Source organism: Cystoisospora suis, assembly GCF_002600585.1.
Source record: "Cystoisospora suis strain Wien I chromosome Unknown contig_1778, whole genome shotgun sequence".
Lineage (NCBI taxonomy): Eukaryota > Apicomplexa > Conoidasida > Eucoccidiorida > Sarcocystidae > Cystoisospora > Cystoisospora suis.
This window is the reverse complement of record NW_027154578.1, coordinates 42,610-61,802: the sequence shown is the minus strand read 5'-3', so window position 1 is coordinate 61,802 and position 19,193 is coordinate 42,610. Positions and strand designations below refer to the sequence as shown.

Sequence of the window (19,193 nt, the reverse complement as noted above, 5' to 3'; positions counted from 1 at the left end):
CTCTCAGTCTCAGCACCCGAGCAACCCACGAGCCGAAATGCCGCGCCTCCTGCCGTGGACAGCGCTCACACCACGCTTATACAACCTATCCCCCGCGCACACGTAGCCCGTTCACAGCATACACGTGACACGCTGTGGCACATAGCGTGGGTCTCCCGGTGCCGCAGCCCAGGCATTACAGACGCGCGTTCTGGAGTTCATAGTAGTTCTTAGGGGGTAGTCACCGATCGGAAACTGCTTTGAAAACCTGTCCACTTCTTCACAGGGCAGCCACCAGGGTACAGGTGCCCCGCCTCAGAAAAGTCAAGCCCGAGGCGTTGCTAACGAGGAGGTCGTGGACGCGTCCAAGGTAAAATGCTTTTTCTTTATACCTGACGGAGCATCTGCTAAGCTTTCTTCTGCGTCCTCCTGGCATGTACCACAATGGAGATACTGAGCGGACCGCATGCGACCGACGATGAGTCGCCAGTGGGGACAGTGGAACTTTCTATTGTGAAGTCTGCGTACGTGATAAAGATCCACACCTGTACAGCTGATTACTGATACGTTCTCTTTTCTTGGCGATTCTCCCTGTCGCTCGTACAACTTTCTTCCGCTCTCCCTCCCGGGTCCTCCCTCGCCTCCGCCGCAACTATTCCATTTTACGCATCCACTCTGTGTGTGTGCGCCGAAAATTGTAAAAGAAACCGCTTTCTCATCGTTGTTGTAACGACAGTGTTTTATGTTTCAGCTTCTTTTTTTTTGATTAGCTGTCCCGGAATCTGGGAAGTTTCTTCTTTGGCAGAAGACCCCCCCTCACTTGACGGTTTGCATGCGTATCGTTTCCCTTCGACGTCTTGCTCCTGCACTTCTTTCTTTCTGGAACTCCTTGTCCTTCGCATTCGAAACTGAAGAAGTCTTTCACGCTGAGACTTACCGCTGAAGATAGTTTCCCGGTGTTCTGCTTGGAGGGGGGGACTGCCTTAGACTTTGGCGTGACCGTTCGTGTTCCAGTCAACATCACTTCTTGTGTAGAAGACAGCCTTCCTCCTTTTCCGGAGCGCCTCTTTGTTTGCAGAAGCCCTTCTCGTTACTTTTTTTCTCACACCGGTTGCAGACTCGTCAAAATGGTGAGTTGTTTTCCCTTTCCCCTCCGCCGTGCAGATAAAGTCAGCTCCTACTGGAGTACCGCCGTCCTTCTTCATGTACTCTTACTGTGGCCGGTTTTCTCTCTCGAGAAAGGAGCGACACCTCTCTAGCAGAGGTGTCGCTCCTCTCTCAGTCGGGGAAGCGTTTTCGAGGCTTGTGGCTCCAGAGGATTTCGCCGGCGACTATCCTTTCCTGCAACCGCGAAAGTGCACGCACCCCTCTTCCTCTGTCTCATTCAGTGTATGTATACAGCATCGTTTCTGTTTCGCGCAGTTGCTGTGTCTCCATGTAGGCAATCTCTAGTAACCTGCTGACTAGTTTGTCTTCTTAACCTTTTGCTGAGAAACGAGATCGGTGTCTTCCGTTGTCTTGTAGTGGCAATCTGGATGACACTGGAACTGTGCATTCATAGTGCACAAGCTCTCATAAACCTTCATTCCATATACATGTTTATGTACATCAGTGTAACTTTATCAGCACATCAGCATCTGTGTGGCCAGTCTTCGGCCTCTTTTCTTGATGCTCGGCGTACTATTGCTGGGGTCTAACAAACATCCCCAACCCTCTTATCGGAAAAGGTTTGTTTACTTCCGCACATCCGAATGTATTTCTGTCTGTATGGTGCTCGTGCGAGTATCCCTTCCCTTGTTCGTCCACGTCCCCTCTTCTTTTCTGACTACTGAAACCTGATCCGCGCCTCCTCCCGGCTGTACTGGATACAAAACCGCCTTGCCCCGAGACAGCTATGCGCGACCGTCGGAATCGCTGGGGTGTAGAAACTTTAGACTTTTTTCTCTTGTTCGTCTCGCACCGACAGGCGAGACAGGCGTACCCGCCTCCTACGCGCGCCCGTCTGTCGGATATCTCTCTCTGACCTCCGTTGTTCTCTTCCTTGTGCGGTTGTTTTTCTTCCTATTCTCTTTCTCTTAGAAAGTCGCAGACGGAGGTGTTCCAGAAGTTCTCCAAAGAGGCGCTCAGCAGGATAAGGGTGAAACCGCCCGATTGGTAAGAGAAGAGAGAGCTTCACTACATGCATCTGACATACGCATTCTAAGTTTCCGTCTTTTCTTCTTTCACTGAACGGGATAAAAAAGAAGTTTCATCTGTTTCACAACATGTCTACTCAGATCTTCTTTCGCCGTGTCGTTTAGTCGAAACTGATAAATTGAGGGAGTCCCTGAAGGGGGGTGAATATTCTACAAACTCACTCCTTGGTAAGGCAGAAGAGAAAATCTTGATTTCATTCTCTTTGGACGTCATCAGGGCAACCGATTTTTTAGAGTGCGCGGGCTCCAATAGAAGGTCCGGTGTGATCTCCGTGAATAGAAAAGAAACAGAAGGCATCAGAACAAGCGTATATACGCCCGTTTTCCCTAAGCTTTGTATACGCTGATAGGCGTTGTTTCTTCCATTTGTGTTTGTCTAGCAATACTTTGTTGGAGCGATTGCTGTGGGAGAACTCCTCAAGTCAACATTAGGACCGAAGGGTCTCGACAAGATTCTCACTCCTATGCAAGCAATTGAAGGGAGTCGATATGCAAAGACGACTATTACAAATGACGGAGCCACGATCCTCAAGAGTGTTTGGCTTGACAACCCTGCTGCTAAAATTCTTGCAGGTAAACAGAAAGAATATCCATGCTAGATGCGCGCTGGGCTCACTCGAGAGCAGGGTGAACGACAAGAAAGAATCAGTTGATGTGCGTTTTCCTCTCAGTCCGTTTAGGTAGAAAGGAGAAGCTTAGTAAGGGGATCTTGATTTGCTGGTGGTGACTGGAACATATATAGACGAGCTTGTTCATATGACACTGCACACACATCTCTTGAGTAACGAGGGTATATATTTGTATATATATCCGATGGGAATGACATGTGTAGGTATCACTAGTGTTGGAAATCCGCTGGTTGGACAAGTCGAAGTCTAGCCAGAAGTGGCAACGAAAAGGACTGGTCCGTGACGGGCCCTTCGGCTGTACCTACGTGTCATATATTCTAGTACTGCAAAGCTACAGCGTACCCTGCATATTTGTATAGAGTGATGTGTGACTAGGTATTGAAGCGGTAGATCTCAGCACTCTGTGTAGGGATAGACGAAAAAGAAGTCCGTGTAACGAAGACCACGTCAGCAGCAACAACTGTTCTCCACTTCGACAGACGTGTTCATCCCGTTGGTTTCCAAAGGCAACAGAGTGTAGGTTCGTACCATACAAGCACAATTACCTCACCTTTGCGTGGCTCCTATTTCTTTTCTCGCACGAGCGGCTCACTAGACTCCGAAGCAGTTAGAAGTTAGATTGCTGTCTGTGCAGCGCGGTCATCGAGATGGGGAGCCGTGTGCAGGGCATCATCATCAGTCTCTAATGATGCCATAGGCTTGAGTCTAGCATTCCTTTTCTTTCTTTGCTGACAGGGATCTTCTTTTTCTCAGCTCTCTAGAGGAGGATCCTTGGGTATGTGGTCCGTGTCTGTCTCCGGTTTTCTCTAGATGTGGCTCTGCAGCAAGACGCTGTCTGTGGGGATGGGACGACTGGAGTTGTCGTCCTTGCCGCAGAGCTTCTGAAGCAGGCAGAAGAGCTCGTCAATCAGAATATTCATCCTCAGGTAAGGTTGTACGCTAATATAAACTAGGAATGCAACAGATTGGTGAGCGGTTTCTGTGTTGCCTCCTGGTATTGTTTACCCTAGAAGATACTAGGGGTGTAGTTATGAGAAAGGCAGCTATGGGTACAGCAGGACACCCTACGTTTCATATTCTCGCATATATATATATATATGTGTATGTAGAGATATATCGGCATATCTGCGTTGACTCGGGCGAGCGTCTGGGACAGACACGTGACAGGACGAAGTATGGAATATAGCTCCATTAACATGTCTCGATTCATCTCCGCTACGGTCGAGCAGAGCATACTCCTGTATGCTCAGGTACACATATTTTTCATGCAATACAAAAGTCCAATCTTGGGTACTATAATATCTGATATGATCCGTATAGAACTTCATGATAGCGGTTCCCTAATCATTTGTCTAGCATGTGATAATCACAAAGATATAGGAGCTATGTACCCAGTTACCGCTATAGCGCCCACAGGGGCAGCAGAGAATACCAGTCCTTGAGGGTATAGTATACTCGCTGTATGTACACACTCTTCTGCATACGTGTAGCAGAGGCGAAAGGAGAAAGGGTTGAGCCGCTGTGTCTAGTTACTTGTTCGCCCGGACCAAAAAGCATGCATGTGTACTTTCAAGATGACTCTAGGTGTCTGCGGTGTCTCTCATCTGTATAGACAGGTGGATTTTTCTGGGAATGTTTGTGTGCCTTTATTCCCCACATGGTAGTTAACAAGGACGTGAGTGGAGCATGTATCAAGTACGTACCATCGTGCCATGTTGTGTTTCTGTTTATACTTTGTTTGCATTCATCCTGTCCATTCATATGCAAGTCTCCATACCGTTGAATACGTATCTCTTTGCGTGTGTATGACGATGATTTGCCTCTCAGATCATCGCAGCAGGGTATAGAAAGGCCCTCGCGGCAGCCCGTCAGCGTCTACAGCAGATTTCCTTTGGATGTGATGATGGCAACCTAAGGGAATATCTCATGAATGTCGCTAGGACAACTCTTTCTTCGAAGCTCCTCACTCATGACAAGGTACATCGTTCTATGAATACATCTACATTTGGGTCGTGCAGGAGTGTGTTCAAGATATATCGCATGTGTTTGTGCCGTCTCTTTCCTATTAATTTTGAATTATTTTCCATTCCTGAATGTACGCAGAGAAACAGTATGAAAAACGCGTGTGCAAGACAGGTGGGAAAGTTTCATCGTGCATCAAGCTTTTATGGGATGGTGGTCATGCCACCCTTTCAGTATATTCTGAAAATGGGCCCACGGTGTATAAGCAGGCAGAGTCCATACACGCTTGCACGAGTGAAAGGAGAGAAGACCGGCTGAATCAGCCGGAATAGGTATGTGAAGGTGTCCCTGCTGAGGCAAACGCGACTCTTTTTTATCTCGAGGAGAGACTCGCCTGTGGTTTCAGGGGCAGAGATGAAGCAACTCATTTCTCACCTGAGGACTACTGGGGCGGTGGTGGCATGGACGCGGTCTGACAGCGTCAAACTCCTTGCGGAGAACAGTCACCCGTGGGAATGCTGACTCTTCCCCCTACTCACACTCTCGTCTCCACCCAGGGTCACGCACATAGGGCTACATGTATGTATGTATGTATGTCGTACGTGTCTCCGTTTACATAGGTGTGCTCCTCTTTATACACAGGCGCACACGTCTGCAAGTAGATACTTACATTCTTCATGTTTATGGAAGGGCCATCATAAAGGAACTGAAAGTGAACCGAAAGAGTGAACGCGTGGGTTTTCTTCTCATGTAGCGCCGTGTCTGTAGTAATCAAATATCTGCCACTAGGTTCTACATCTCTTGCTCTCCCCGTCAGCGTGGAGTGGGTTCTCAGTGAGCTCTCCGGGTGTAGGTGTAGCTGTTCCGGGTGTACACACACCAGAAGTGCTCCGTGTTCAATCGATCAAGGGGTATTTCTGGGTGTGCCGTGATGACAGGAGCACTTCGCTAAGATCGCGGTTGATGCGATTTTGCGTCTAAAGGAGCACGCGTCTTCTCTAGAGCTTGTCCACGTCATCAAAAAGAGCGGGGGATGTCTCCGGGATTCTTTCCTTGACGAAGGGTTCATCCTCGAGAAGCGAGTTGGTACGCTCCGTAACTACATGCTTCTTTGGTTGGTCCTTTATAGACTAGTTGTTTTGAGACTCATACCCTGGTTCAGAGACTTCGTTGTCAACAAGACGGGTGTGACTTCGCATAGTGGTCAAAGAACTACATAGTTATAAAGGGGTAGTGATATGTATGTATATAGTCGTAGACGGCGTGGAAAATTGCGTGAGACCAAACGGTTTGGACCGTGGCGTTTCCTTTCTCTATGTAGTTCGAAAGAGACAGAGCTCACGAGACCGATCGATCACGCTTACCTTCGTGCATACTTCAGTGCGGGAGGTCGTCTCGGTGAGTACAGATTGTGTGAACACGTGCTTACCCATACAGGTATCACCAGCCCAAGACAGACCCTGGACCCTGGTAATACTTCAGACCTAGCGGAGATAATGACTGTTCACACACACATGGTGATTGTTCCTCTTGTTTGCTTGTTGTGCATAGGAACATGCCAGCCGAAGATGCAGGAGGACTGCCGTGTCATGGTCGCGAATACACCAATGGACACAGATAAAATCAAAATCTACGGGGCTCGGGTCTCCGTTGATTCCTTCGAAGCCGTTCAAGCTCTCGAACTAGCAGAAAAAGAAAAGATGAAACAAAAGGTATGTTTGTACATATGTATATATGTATATAGTTGTATCTTGTACTTGCATACACATGCATATCTAGAAGAAGAGAGTGAAGAAAAGAGGTACATTCAATGACGAAGCTTTTAAAAGTTTTTTTCTCATCCCCGGTTTGTTATGCGATGCGGTCCAAGTAAATGCCTTCAAATATGAAAGGTGTCAAACTCTTTCTTGAACCACCCCGTCCGATGGTCTCGAACAGTTAGAGCACGTGAAGCCTTCAACTCTATTTTCATGTGGTCATGCTGTTGTCGCTTCTCGCTTTTCGGCGCGGGTGCAGTCTTCAAGAACATCCAGGCATTGACCGGAGTTTGTATGTCTTTACAAAGATGTGAAAGTATTTGCACCTGGGTGAACATGTGAATCTGTGGACGTAAGGACTGGTGTACGTATGCTGTAGATCTGCAGTAGAGTGACTGAAGTGACTCCGATCCTTCAAGCAGTTCCCGAACCCTTCACGTTATACTTTCGGAAAATAGAGACCTGACAGCTGATGAACAAGAAGCAAGGAAAACTCACTGTATGTAGATCTACGTACCTAGGCAGTTCAGCTCGAACTTACGTAGTGATTGCATGTGCGTGTGCACTAGGCCACATTCTTCTTTGACTGACGAAAAGCTCAGCACTCCTCTATGCGGCGCTATCACGCCTCGTCCTTTCCTGGTCGTTTGATTCGTGGAATGTCTGTTTCTCTGTCTTCGCTGACAAGCCTCCTTAAGTCTATTCTGTCAAATGAAGGAAAAGATCAAAGACTTTCGGCTCTCAGTTCAAGGAACGAAGTTTATGCCAGTAGCCTTTCTGCATCTCCTTCGCGTAGATTTGTTCTTACGTGGCTGGGATATTGGTGGACTGATAGTAATAGAATCAGTGAGCGAGTATGAAACACAACAGAGATTAAGGCATCCACTCCTGTCTTGGTCCTCTACTTTGTTCACCTTAGTCAAGCATCTTTTTCTTTGTTTTTCTTTATGTCGTCCAGGTCGATAAGATTGCCGCCTATGGTTGTAACGTGTTTATTAATCGGCAGCTCATCTACAACTACCCTGAGCAGATCTTTCATGATCATAAAATCGTCGCCATTGAGCATGCAGATTTTGATGGCATGGAGCGTCTTGCTGCGGCTCTTGGTGCAGAAATCATCTCAACTTTCGATGCTCCCGATCCTGTAAGAACGTGCTTGTACCTACTAGTGGCATCTTGAACGTCGATTGTCGAATAGCGGAGAGGCCAGTGGGAGATAAAACCTGAGAATGGGCAGAAGCAAGTTTTTGTTCCGAATGTATAGAGCCAGCCGAATTCTGGAAAGAGATTGCTATCATTCGATAGCATGAGTGCAGTAAAACTAAACCTAGGGTCCCAACTTGTGAATATTGTTCGTAATATTTGTTCCCACTGTTGGTAAGGCGTAGAGATAGATAGGTATGACTGCACCTGCACGTGTGTTTGAATTCTGTACGTGTGTATTGCGGCGAGGGTGCACAAGACGTAGTGGTTCGAGGATAGGCGATTCAACCCAGAGTTGTTGCTGTTGCAGATAAAGCTTCCTCTAACGAATAGAGACTGGCAGTAGTAAGTGAGGTTGGTCATCTTCTGAAACAACGGTCGAAAGATGGACACAGGGCCATAAGAAGAAAGAAGGCCTTCAAGCAAGGAAGCGTCGGGGTTTTGTATCGGGGGCTTTTCGCTGTTACTCTTCTGTCCCGTACCTCTTATGTCTATGGTGAAATATCATTTCCTACGTATACTGGGACGAATGAAGGACTTCAGTGGCGTGACTGTTTTTTCTACAGAGCAAACTGGGGTACTGCAAGAAGCTTGAGGAGATCATGATTGGCGAGGACAAAGTCATCCGATTCTCTGGTTGCAAGCGCGGTATGTACTGGAATGAACACGCGATTAGTGTCTGGTGTCTCCTCTTTTGTAGGTGGTCCGGGTAACTTCATAGAGGCCTCGGTATCATGACACACCAGCTCGATACCCGCACGAGTAGAATGAATGAAAATGCTTGATGCAATACATCATGGAACCGTAACAAAACCTAAGTTTTCATTTCACTTTTCAAGGTTTCTAGACTCTTCTTCAATTCCACTTTCGAGCCGGGGCTCGTATTAGAAACGAATAGATGCCTGCAACAAGCTTACTGATCGTCTGTGTTCGACAACGCTTTAGAATGTCTATCCATCACTTAAAGGCAGGTTGATTTCTTGAATTTTTTTTAGCTTTACTGGCGATACGCTCACAAAACGGCTACCAATTTTCACCTGTGTTATATCTTGTGTTTTTTCGTGGTGCATGCATACGCTCTTGTAAGGACTCCTTTTCATGTCTTTCTTGTGGTGTAGTGTACAAGCCGGAGCATCCTTCCGAATGCAGCTTCGTCACCTCGCTGTTTGTTGTATTCCTTTCTTTTGTTTGTCCTCCGACAGTATATCTGTGTAGGCAGACTTTTAGTTTCTCTACCGCGGCCGTTGGGTAGACAAAGACGCCCGTGATGAGCTAGCTATGTCTATGCATGGTGTGACATCCACCACCAGACGGCGTATCTCATCTGATGTACCTCCTGTTGTCTCTCCGTTGTGGATAGCTTCTCACATCAGTCGCAGCTGGTGGTTTTGATGTTATGGATCTGGTATACCGGACGGTACCTTCGCTTGTCGATTGGCTTTACGGTGGGTAGACGTTCATCCTGAGACTCTTCACATACCTGTTCGGTACGTTGGTCACTCTGGTAAGATTGCTGTTCAGTGCACATCGGGTTTCGAAGAAGCACGGCCCCCCTTCTTCGAGGGCGGGGGAAGGTGAAGGAGAGGGGTTTTTGGGTGTACAGACCGGTCGTTTTCATCTGTCGGTCTTTGTAACTCATCTGTTGGGTTTTGTCTTATGTCACAGGTGAAGCGTGCACCATCGTGTTACGAGGCGGTAGTGAACATGGACTGGAGGAGGCGGAGAGATCTTTACACGATGCTTTAGCTATTCTTTCTCAACTTGTCCTAGAACAGAAGGGAGAGAAGCAGAGTGGTTTAGACACTTCATACCTTCCTGTAGTACATGGTGGTATAGAAGTCGCTTCAGTTCAGCAGGTCGATAACAAAGGGATTGATCAGTCGAAATCGTCTTCCTCTCCAACACCTCTCCTGGTGTGCGGAGGAGGAGCTGCAGAAATGGCCATGGCTGCTGCTGTTGAGGAGGTCGGAAGGACCGAAGCTGGGAAAGTGGTATGTAGTCACAGATCTTTCAAGGATGTTTCGGTCTGGTTACCGATGCGTCCGTCTCTACGGGTTCTTGTGAGACTTCGTGCATAGTAGCTACAGAAGTACGAAGTCTGCGTGGGGCTATTCTACTAATACTAACAGTTTCAGTCGTTTCGAAACAGACTGTCTGTTTGCATGCAACTAGGCTACGCTGTCTGTAGAGCGTAGTCCTGTAGAATGGGGATAGTCACTCTCTCTCTACGATAGTCAGACGCGTGTCCCATCTAGCAATAGAGTTCTTGTGCAGCTGATAAAGCACATACGTCCCGCTCAACATATACGCAAGCAGGAGCTAAACAACAAGTCAGCACATGGTCCATTTGATCCTACTTCCTTGACGTGGCTTTTCTGCCTCGTGGTGCTTCGTATTCCGAAAGCAAGTGCGAACCGTACAGATACAGTAGAGGATGTTTTGTTGATTCCTCCTGTCTTGACGTGTCTTCCAGAGTTTGGCGATAGAGGCTTTCGCGAGGGCACTCAGACAAATCCCGACAATCATCCTCGAGAACGGAGGTGCGTCATCGAAGCGGGGGGATAGTCTTTCTTGTTTCCGTCTTTCTGTCAGAAGAGCTGTTTCGTGTGTAGCGGACGGCTTTCTCTGGAGCATGCAATAAGAACATTCACAAAAAGTACGCATGCTGGCCCAGTTTTTCTATATGTTTCTAGTTGCCAAAGGACGCGTAGGTATATTCTTGATAGAACATATCCGCATGTCTTTTCTTGTGGGGTGAGAGATGCCCCCGTCAACGGCATTAGGTAAAGATCCGTCGGGATGTGTTCAACAAAGCTGTCGTGGGCTTGCTCCAGTTTCATTTGTACTTGCGCGCTGTCGATTGTGTTGCTTCTGCGGAGACGGCCAATCTTCGTGTGGTGAACGTACTCAGATGGTTCGGTGCAGCGCCTCGTCGCCGGCGTGTCCTCTGCTTTAAGGTTCTGCCGACCGGGAGATTCACTTGACACGAGTCCAGGTACATTACAGTGGCGCGTGTGTGCATACTGGTAGCTAATTTTAGAGGAGAATCATATACGTATAGATATATATATGTATATATATTTACACGTTCAAGCACCTTTTTAGAGTCCTACGCGTATATCAGAATGCCGCATGCGTCCAAGGATGCAGATTTTGTACAATGACCACTCCTCTTTTTTCAGGTCTGGATAGCGCAGAGATTGTTTCTCACCTCCGTGTCGCACATCTCCGAGGCGAGCATACAAAGGGAGTAGACATGGACAAGGGATGTGTGGGGGACATGCGAGCGAAAGGCGTTCTGGAAGCGTACAGAAGCAAGCTTAGTCAAATCTGCTTTGCTGCCGAGGCTGCTGAAATGGTGAGAAAAGAGCACGTGTATAAACGCGTAGCAATAAAACCCGTTCATATCGGCAGGCAGGGGAAGCACCCAACTCGACCTTGCGTTCTGAATGAGTGAAGAAGCTGAAACCGAGGTCTTACCTTGTCCGTTTTTCTGCGGACACGTGAGGACGGCCCCAAAGAGAGGCCTAGCTGTACTGGTATTCCACTCCGTATTCGAACGTACTCCACAGGGTTGGAGGTGCGTATTGAAGTTTTGAGACGTATGAAGAAAAGTGCAGCCGGGTGGTTTTTCTTCCTGACCGAGGAGCTGTCTTCCTTGATTCGTCCCACACTATCCAGATTTTACCTAGGGTAGGTGATCTTGCTGATCGCCCCCTCCGCTCACAGGAAGAGTAAAGCGTAGGCTGCCTTGGCGTGAGCAGGCAGTTCCCTCAGCGCATCCACGTACAAACAGGCGTCCTAACAAAAATCGACAAAATGCAAAGAGGGAGTGGTTGCGTCCGAAAGTGCCGTGACACAACAGAATTGTGCTTGCGCATGTTTTCACTGCACGCAGCTGACCCTTCCTGGATCCTGGGTGCCTTCGTGGATGGTTACTTGGGAAGGCTGCGTTGAAGTGTGTATGGTGGACTGGAGTTTTCTATTCTAACCCACGCAACTTTAGTGCAGAGAAAAAACAAGAGGAACGCCGATGCATAAAAAGCGGAAGCTTTAGTCCGGCCACACTACGCGCCGAATGTCCGACAGTTGAGAAATTCCGCTCCATGATATGCATGCTCTTCGGGGGTGCCTCGACTGACGCATGTGCTGTGACTGTCGCCACTTTTCTTGTCTCAGTTTTCCTTTTCAAAACCAGGATTTTTGAAGTAGGATCCGGTACCGGGTGACTAGGACCAACTGCATCCCATGTGTCTGCTCTAGAGGACAGTGTGCAGGTGGTTTCCGAGTCTCCGGCAGTCGAGTGGTCCGCGTGTAGCAAGTGGCTGACCGCATGCCTTTTTCCGGGGTAATGTGAAATAGGGATGCGTGCGTCCACGGAAGACTGAGCGACTGCTCAAGAGGCACTGGTGTGGTGTGGTTTCGTCCAGCAGGGCTTTCACGGTAAGGTATGCCCCTGAGGCAGATATGATCAGCAGAACTCAGGTGTCAGGTGAACTTTTGTGTGGCCTTGTATCCTTCAGATTATCCGGGTCGATGACATTATTCGCTGCGCTCCCCGGGAAAGATCCGGGATGTAATGGCTGGTTTCGAGGTCCAAGGATGACCAGTGCTTGTCATAATACAACTACGAGGGTCTGGCCGACGTCACGAAGGAGAGGGAGACTCTATAATCGAGTGGTTCACGGCATCATGCCCTGGAGGTGTGCAAATTTGCGTACCTGTAGACTGTGTGCTTTCTCAGACGCTTGCTTCTCAAGCATTCTCAAAGTAGATCTGTATATCTGCGTTCACTTCTACGGGTTGGCTCTTTTCTCGTGTATCTGACGCAGGCTCCTTGCACCTCTGATGTGGAGAAACAAGTAGTTTACTGTTCCTATAGTGGTGTCTCTACAAGTGTCTTTTCTGTTACGACAAATTATCTGTACTGAAGGAATCCATAAGCATTCTCAGTGGGGAGCAAAATACCGGAGCGTAGCTGGAAAGAGTAGGTTCGTCCGCGCGTACCTTCTCGGACTGGCTCCGAGACTCGAAGATGGTCCTCATACCTGAGAAAAAAAAGACGTTTTCGGTTAAAAGATTTTGCTTCCAAGTCTTTGGCTCGCTTTTCTTTGGCAGGTTTGACTGTTCAGCGACGACAGCCCTTGGGGGAAGTCCTTACACCTTGAAGCGTTTGCATGTCGCATCGTAGAACGCACTTATAACCAAATCCCAGCATGACCTGTGCTTAGCTGGAAAACAGCATGTGCCCGAAATGTATCTGCTGATTCACCCGACTCCTCCGACCGACTGAATACGATTAGAAAAGAAGGAAACTGAACTCTACTGCACAGCCTCGGTGTATTGACAACTACCCTTGAAAGGAGGAAGTCGGTGTCAACTCGCCTGCGGGTGCCTGGGTGTAACCTGCGTGAAGCATCTCACGCGCCACTTCGGTTCGGACGAGCCTTCACTCCAAAGACGAGTCGTACCTACTCTCACTTTCGCAGGAGAACCTCTGCAAGTCACAGGTTGCTTAACGCATCCCCATGGTCTCCCGAGAGAGACAGCTCGAAGCACAAGAACGTGCACGACATCTCACGCGAAAAGATCTAGAGCCCTACCGCTCCACGCAGATGTTTTTCGGACTGTGAATACAGAAACTCTCTGGGAGGCGCAGCGTCCTAAGAAGCCAAGAGACATGAGTTAACTGCTGATACGCGGTGGTGCTCCAAAGAACAATTGCCTTTCTCCATCCTCACTGGCCAATAACCAACGCGAGTTTCCGCGACGCAACTACCCGGGGGGGCGGCGCTGAGCTTTCCTGAAGCTTATCTCTCGGGAGCCTGCTATTAAGAAGACTCTAAAGAAAACTTTCTTGCTCTGGAGCGCGCGTGGAATAAAGGAGCGGGGCGGCATCAATAGACCGCGGAAAAACCCCTTGCCCTTTCTTTGGTGATAAAATCTTCCAAACAGAGCCCTCTTGTAAACAGCTACAACCAGTCAACTAACAGCCACAGATGAACAACCCCCGCCTCCAAAAGGCAAACGGCGTCTCCAGTGAAGAGAAGCGCGCAGGGCCTCCGCCGCTTGACCCAGGTGAGGAACGTGAGTGGGTGAGCGGCCTAGTATAGCCACCGACTGGATGTGATCATACCCACGTGAGGGAAGTTTAGAGGAATTCATTCGTAGAGCTGATAACAACTGATTGCCCCGCTGATGAATCCCGCGCTTCCGACGATTCCTTCGGAGAAAGGGCGGCCCAAGACTCTATGCGGTACCTGCGCCAGGTTCGCCGCAACGACCATGTCAGCTGTGCAGATACACATCGCAGTCGAGTTCCACATACGCAGGACAAAGAAGAAAGACAAACCTGCTGACGACCTCTATCTTCCCGCTGAACCAAGATTCTCACACGATGTTTTCGCGACTGTGAATTGCCGTGAGGAGGGCACGTGAATCCTGGAGGAGCGCTTCCGAGTGTATATATCTGCTTGAAACGGACGGTGAAACTTCCAACATTGACCAGAGTATCCAGAAAGGTGTGTGTACGGGCTAGCATATACCTCTCATACACCGTCGTCGTCAGCATCCGCCGATACAGAGTCCAGGTGGCTAGTCTACAGTCTCCTAACATCCACACGCGAGCTCGTTCGCTCGTGATGCCCTTGGCTCTTACCGTGAGTCTGTGAATACTTACTAGGGCTGATGGCTATGTTGAACCCATTTCTTCCCTTCTCCCGGCTAGAATGCGGTAAACACCCCAACTTATCAGCTTTGCTCACTGATTACTGACTCTATGCGGTGCTCCACCTCGTGGGCAGCACATATCCCACAGGGTTCGGAAGAACACAGAACGGTGCATGTGCCCCACTGTTTACGTACAAACGTTTTTGACGACGTTAAGGACTGACGCCGACTTGTCCTGCCGCAGCTGCCGCAATGTTATAGCTGCGTCTTTGAATCGCTCGACGTTGCCGTCGTGCTCTGAAGTTTCAGCCACGGTCTCCAGCTTCTTCTCCTGCTCCGCTCTCAGTTTCCGAAGAATGCGTAACTCGCTAGCAAGTGCAGCGCAAAGGCCTATAAGCCTGCGTAATCGAGTAACATGAGACAGCTCTGGAATCCTCGTTGACAGAGGCAAGCAGCATTTCTCGCCGCGTCCGTTCCCGTGCAGAGAACACGACAGACAGAAGAAACACCTCGTACCCAACTCCTCAGAAAAACGTCGCACCTTAGCTTCACCTGGAGATCCATACTGAGATGCTACCCACACCAACAGGAAGTCACACTCGAAATAGGAGTCTGAGAACCGTCCTGTGCTCCGCCTTGATGCGTTTTGAGCTGACCCATCTGGGTGCTCGTGTGTGTGAGCGCGTTCATGGCCGATACACCGGTGTCTCTTCCTCTAAAGAACGAACCAAGTATCGAAGAAATCTTTCACTGCTAAGCTGGGCAACTGCTGCATGACAACAGCAGCATCATAGACCACACGGGAACGCAGGTGGAAGGAGAAGCTTGTGGTCTGCTCTTCTCGTGGTGGCGGAAGCCTACCAGAAGATACCACATAGTCTGCCGAGTCTGCGAGTGTTGAGCCCGATAAATTTGATCTTGGAAAGAATGAGAAGGTTGTCAACAATCCAGTAACAGAAGAATCCCAGACGGCTGATGAGCTGTAGAAGCTGAAGGGAGAGACACTCGAACAAAAATGGGTCTCAATCCATGTGCGCCTAGTTCAGAAATCGTACGGTGTTGAGGCCGGGTTCGGGACGCCTCTGGTGGTCCTGACTAACTCTGCGTCCTTCTGCGTCTCATCGACGTAATGAGAATACAAACTCAAGTCATCCCCATCCAAAGCCTGGAACTACGAGAAACCCAGTCTCGGTGAGCCCAAAATTCACACCGACTGGTGGACTGAAGTGCGCTAGTCTGGACTGGAGAACGGAGTTCGGCCACTGCAGGCCAACAGCGTTAGGCGCGAAACCTCCCACCGAAGCACTCGGAGATACTGCGAAAAAAAAACAGGTTGGTGAACCCAACTCGCTCTCAGGGTGAACAGACGCATTCCCCGACGCAGACTCAACGTATCACTATTCCGCAACGAAGTGGACGGCGCTTTGACCTGCCTTCCAGCTTGCTTGTGTTTCTAGCGTGATGCTGGTTTCCTTCACATCCAAATGGTCCTGTGAAGCGCCAACAAATATCGAGGGCTTGCCTGAGACCGCTGCTGTTCATCCAGAGGCGCCGCGGGCGACTTGTAGAAAGACCGGAGAAAGTTGACAAGAAGACCTCTGATTTTTAAATACTCGTTTAAAGATTTCCCCAGGCGAAAGATTTTCCGACTGTCAGCAGATGTCCCTGCACACGAGATCGAAGCGCAGGAGTTTCATCCCTCCTTTTCTACCTGGAAATTTTTCCGTCGCAGCCGGGGTTCGTTTTTCTGACACCGATTACGGCGACGATGAGACTTCGGAAAGAGGCACTGTTGTACCAAGAAAGGAAGAAACCTGATGGCAGTCTATACCGAACCGTTTCTTTGGACTCTGGCAGAGCAGAACCAAGCTCCGAGAGAAGGCCAAGGGAAATGCGATAGGATGGCCTTGCCCTCTGTAACGTCTACAATGGTAACAACAGTCCATCATAGCCTGGTGCTCCGAGCATACAGAAGTGCTCCAAGATTCAAGAGATTTGTTCAGTTAGTCCTCTTTTCGCCACACGTGGCCGGCTTCTGCCGGTAAGAGTTGTTGGAACGCAAGCCACAGGCAAGCAATGCAAGACTGCTAGGTACAAGAGTTTCCTTCCCGATGCAGAAAGCCGACCACCACTTGAGAGGGAATCCACTCACACGGCGAACAGTGCACCTGTTATCAACCGCACTGTCTTGGAACCCCGCACGTCGATTTCCGCTGTGATCGGTACTGCGGTTATCAAGGTAGCCTGGTTGGACTGCGGCAGAAGCACCACGGACACTGTTTAGTTAAGCGATCAGCACTGCTTGATACACACTCGGAGCGAAGGGCTGAGATTCAGGAAGATGCTTGCTCGGACTGCTGCAGAGGTTCCCCAAACACCGTCTAGTTTACCGGCGAACACTGCCTGTTCCACGCTCGGAGCAAAGCTGAGATCCAGAGTTTTTTTTCGTGCGGTGCACAGACCTTAACCGCTGTGCAACTTTCACCTGGCACTGCACAGCTTACCTTGTAACGAGGAAAATTTGGCAGCCATCTTAGGATCTCTACCGGACAGAAACCAGGATACCACCCTGCTACCGTATTGCAGGCATTTGGTGGACTTGTCTCGCCCTTCTGTGCCATAATCAGAATGTTATGAACATGGGACAAACGCCCGACGGGTCGCTGCACTGGGGCTGTCCCCTAGAATGAAGCTGCTAGCTGCACTACACGTACGGCTGAGTAAACCTTCTGGAAACGCTGCATCTTCTGCGTACACCTCGTAAAAAGCTCATTTTAACCAACAGGTCACCCGACACCTGGTTCTTCGGGTCTCGCTCGCCTGATCTCCTCGAAGACAGTCACTCAGGAACAGAAGTAACGAGGCGTCAGGTTGCTCCGCACCAGGCCACGGAGGGAAGCTCTTTTTACAAACACAGTAAAAATGCCAGGCAACCACCGTGACCGAAATAACCTATCCTTCATAAAAGGCAAGCCCAGCTGGGCTAAGCCAGCTACTCCAGAAGTTACTTGCACAGAGTGAGGCTTACCCCTTGCCATGGGATGAGGACAGCTTACCTGCTGACGACCAGAACTTCACCAAGTGAGCCGCTTCGTCCCGCTTGCTGAGCGCCATAGCGACCACAAGCTCAACGGCGTGTGGAGCTGACCAGAAGCCTGCCTCAGGTCCAAGAGGAGTCGCTCGCCCACGCCCCCACGAAGCGAAGATGAAAATCAAATGTCTGCCCTAGTTGTGCCCAAAGAAACGCCAGTGTGTCCTTAGCCACCAGGTTGATGGGCGTCTGCCTCACTACCAAGATCAAACGCAAGAAGCGCTAGAGGTAGCGTCATGCACTGTTGGGAATGCTCTGAAAGGAGATGCCAAGAACGCCTGTGAACGGATGAACAAGCGTAGGCACTCCCCCGGAGACGCCACGTCGATCTTAGTCTACAAAATCACTCCAAACACTAAAACATTCCCTTTATTAGCAGGGGAGAGAGGGAGGTCCGGACCATCTCCAGAATCGTGAGAGACGCTGTCTGGCGACTTCCTGACAGAAAAAAGTGCTCAAAACTCTCAACGGTACGTCGACAGCGCTTGTTGCAGCCTGTACCTACCACAGATGGCAGAGCCAAGCACACACAAAGTGGTTGCTTTCGCGGCTTCACTGGGCCAGTAGAGTGGCATGCCCGGCAAAAAAGCCGGTTTCTCCTCTCAGCCCTCCAGGGAAGGCACCAGGGCTACCACGGGTGACGCGGTCAGCGGCGCATGCCTCGATCAAAAGTGAGCTGAACATTTATGGATGCGCAAGGGTGCGATTCTGAGCCGCTTTCCTCCATCTCGGCCACGTTGTTCCGCCCGTTTTGACTCTCCGTGTCCCAAGGCCAAGTCAGCCCATTCACGACAGCTGAGAGGGAGGCTGAGCGTTATGTAAACCTAGATCCTCGTGGACGATGGCTTTCTCTCCCTTAGCGCCGGCGCTTTCAGATCGGCCAGCGTGCATCGCCAAGCGCACTGGTTTCACGAGACTAGCGGACAGATTCTCCAGAATGCCGTTCTACAATGTTCGTGTGCGGGCTCTGCTGCGTCGCCTCCGCCGGCGCGACACAGCTTCCGCAGCATAGTCCACGAGCTCCTTCGGCACAAAGAGACCCTACGTAGAATCCTCTGCAGCTCAGTAACCCTGAACTCACGGCCAACCGCGAGTAGAGGACAAGGGCACCAAGAAAGGAGCGCCGATATATCTCTGAAAAGCCTCTCAGGAACACTTTGCTTTATCTGTCTCGTAAGACAAACCCTCATACTTTCACATCGCGTGGGGCAGAGGCAAAGCACCGTGGCGAATGAGGTGGCTGCTGCCTCTGTTGCATTGCCTACATACGAACTGATGCGTTGCGTTTTTTTTTTTTGCGCTGTCACTAGTGCTGTCCGTGGCGCCTACGGTTGGTAGTCGGTGCCATGTCCTGCGCTACCTCGCATATACTATCGATCTACCTGGCTGTGTCTAACGGTAATGTCCACTTCCCTGCAACGACAACTGCCACTACAGCGTCGACGACCGGTTAGAGAGTCAGCTGTTACTCCGAACCAAGCACCATGGCAATTCGCCGCTGTTTTAGGAACGAAGGCGGAACGGAGCCATGTACTTTCCGCTGCACCGAGTTGCCTTTCCCTCGAGGCAGCGACAACACTCTCACTCACCACTCCCTCGTTGTACGTAACAAGTGCAACTCCACGGAGGGGCAAACCATGAGGCGCTGTCGCGGGGAGTAAAGCAGAGCGCACATCCGCCTCGCGCCTTCCCAGTTCTCCCCCTACAG

General features: G+C 49.8%; 2 protein-coding genes across 2 annotated transcripts; one reads left to right on the top strand and one right to left on the bottom strand.

Moving 5' to 3' along the window:
* The first annotated feature begins 476 nt into the window (after positions 1-476).
* Positions 477-12,627, top strand: CSUI_003944 (t-complex protein beta subunit). The gene is made up of 13 exons (XM_068064139.1): positions 477-1,109; positions 2,059-2,133; positions 2,555-2,747; positions 3,614-3,729; positions 4,631-4,780; positions 5,704-5,851; positions 6,317-6,477; positions 7,481-7,666; positions 8,292-8,373; positions 9,391-9,716; positions 10,199-10,265; positions 10,908-11,083; positions 12,249-12,627. The coding sequence occupies exons 1-13, from the start codon at positions 1,107-1,109 to the stop codon at positions 12,303-12,305; spliced, it is 1,740 nt and encodes a 579-aa protein (XP_067923890.1). The 5' UTR covers positions 477-1,106; the 3' UTR covers positions 12,306-12,627.
* A 192-nt stretch (positions 12,628-12,819) lies between these two features.
* On the bottom strand, positions 12,820-18,047 carry CSUI_003943 (peroxisomal biogenesis factor pex11). Its single transcript, XM_068064138.1, has 5 exons — positions 16,899-18,047; positions 15,924-16,059; positions 15,256-15,383; positions 14,590-14,784; positions 12,820-14,017 (listed from the first exon to the last, which is right to left on the bottom strand). The coding sequence occupies exons 1-5, from the start codon at positions 16,924-16,926 to the stop codon at positions 13,887-13,889; spliced, it is 618 nt and encodes a 205-aa protein (XP_067923889.1). The 5' UTR covers positions 16,927-18,047; the 3' UTR covers positions 12,820-13,886.
* Positions 18,048-19,193: the final 1,146 nt, after the last annotated feature.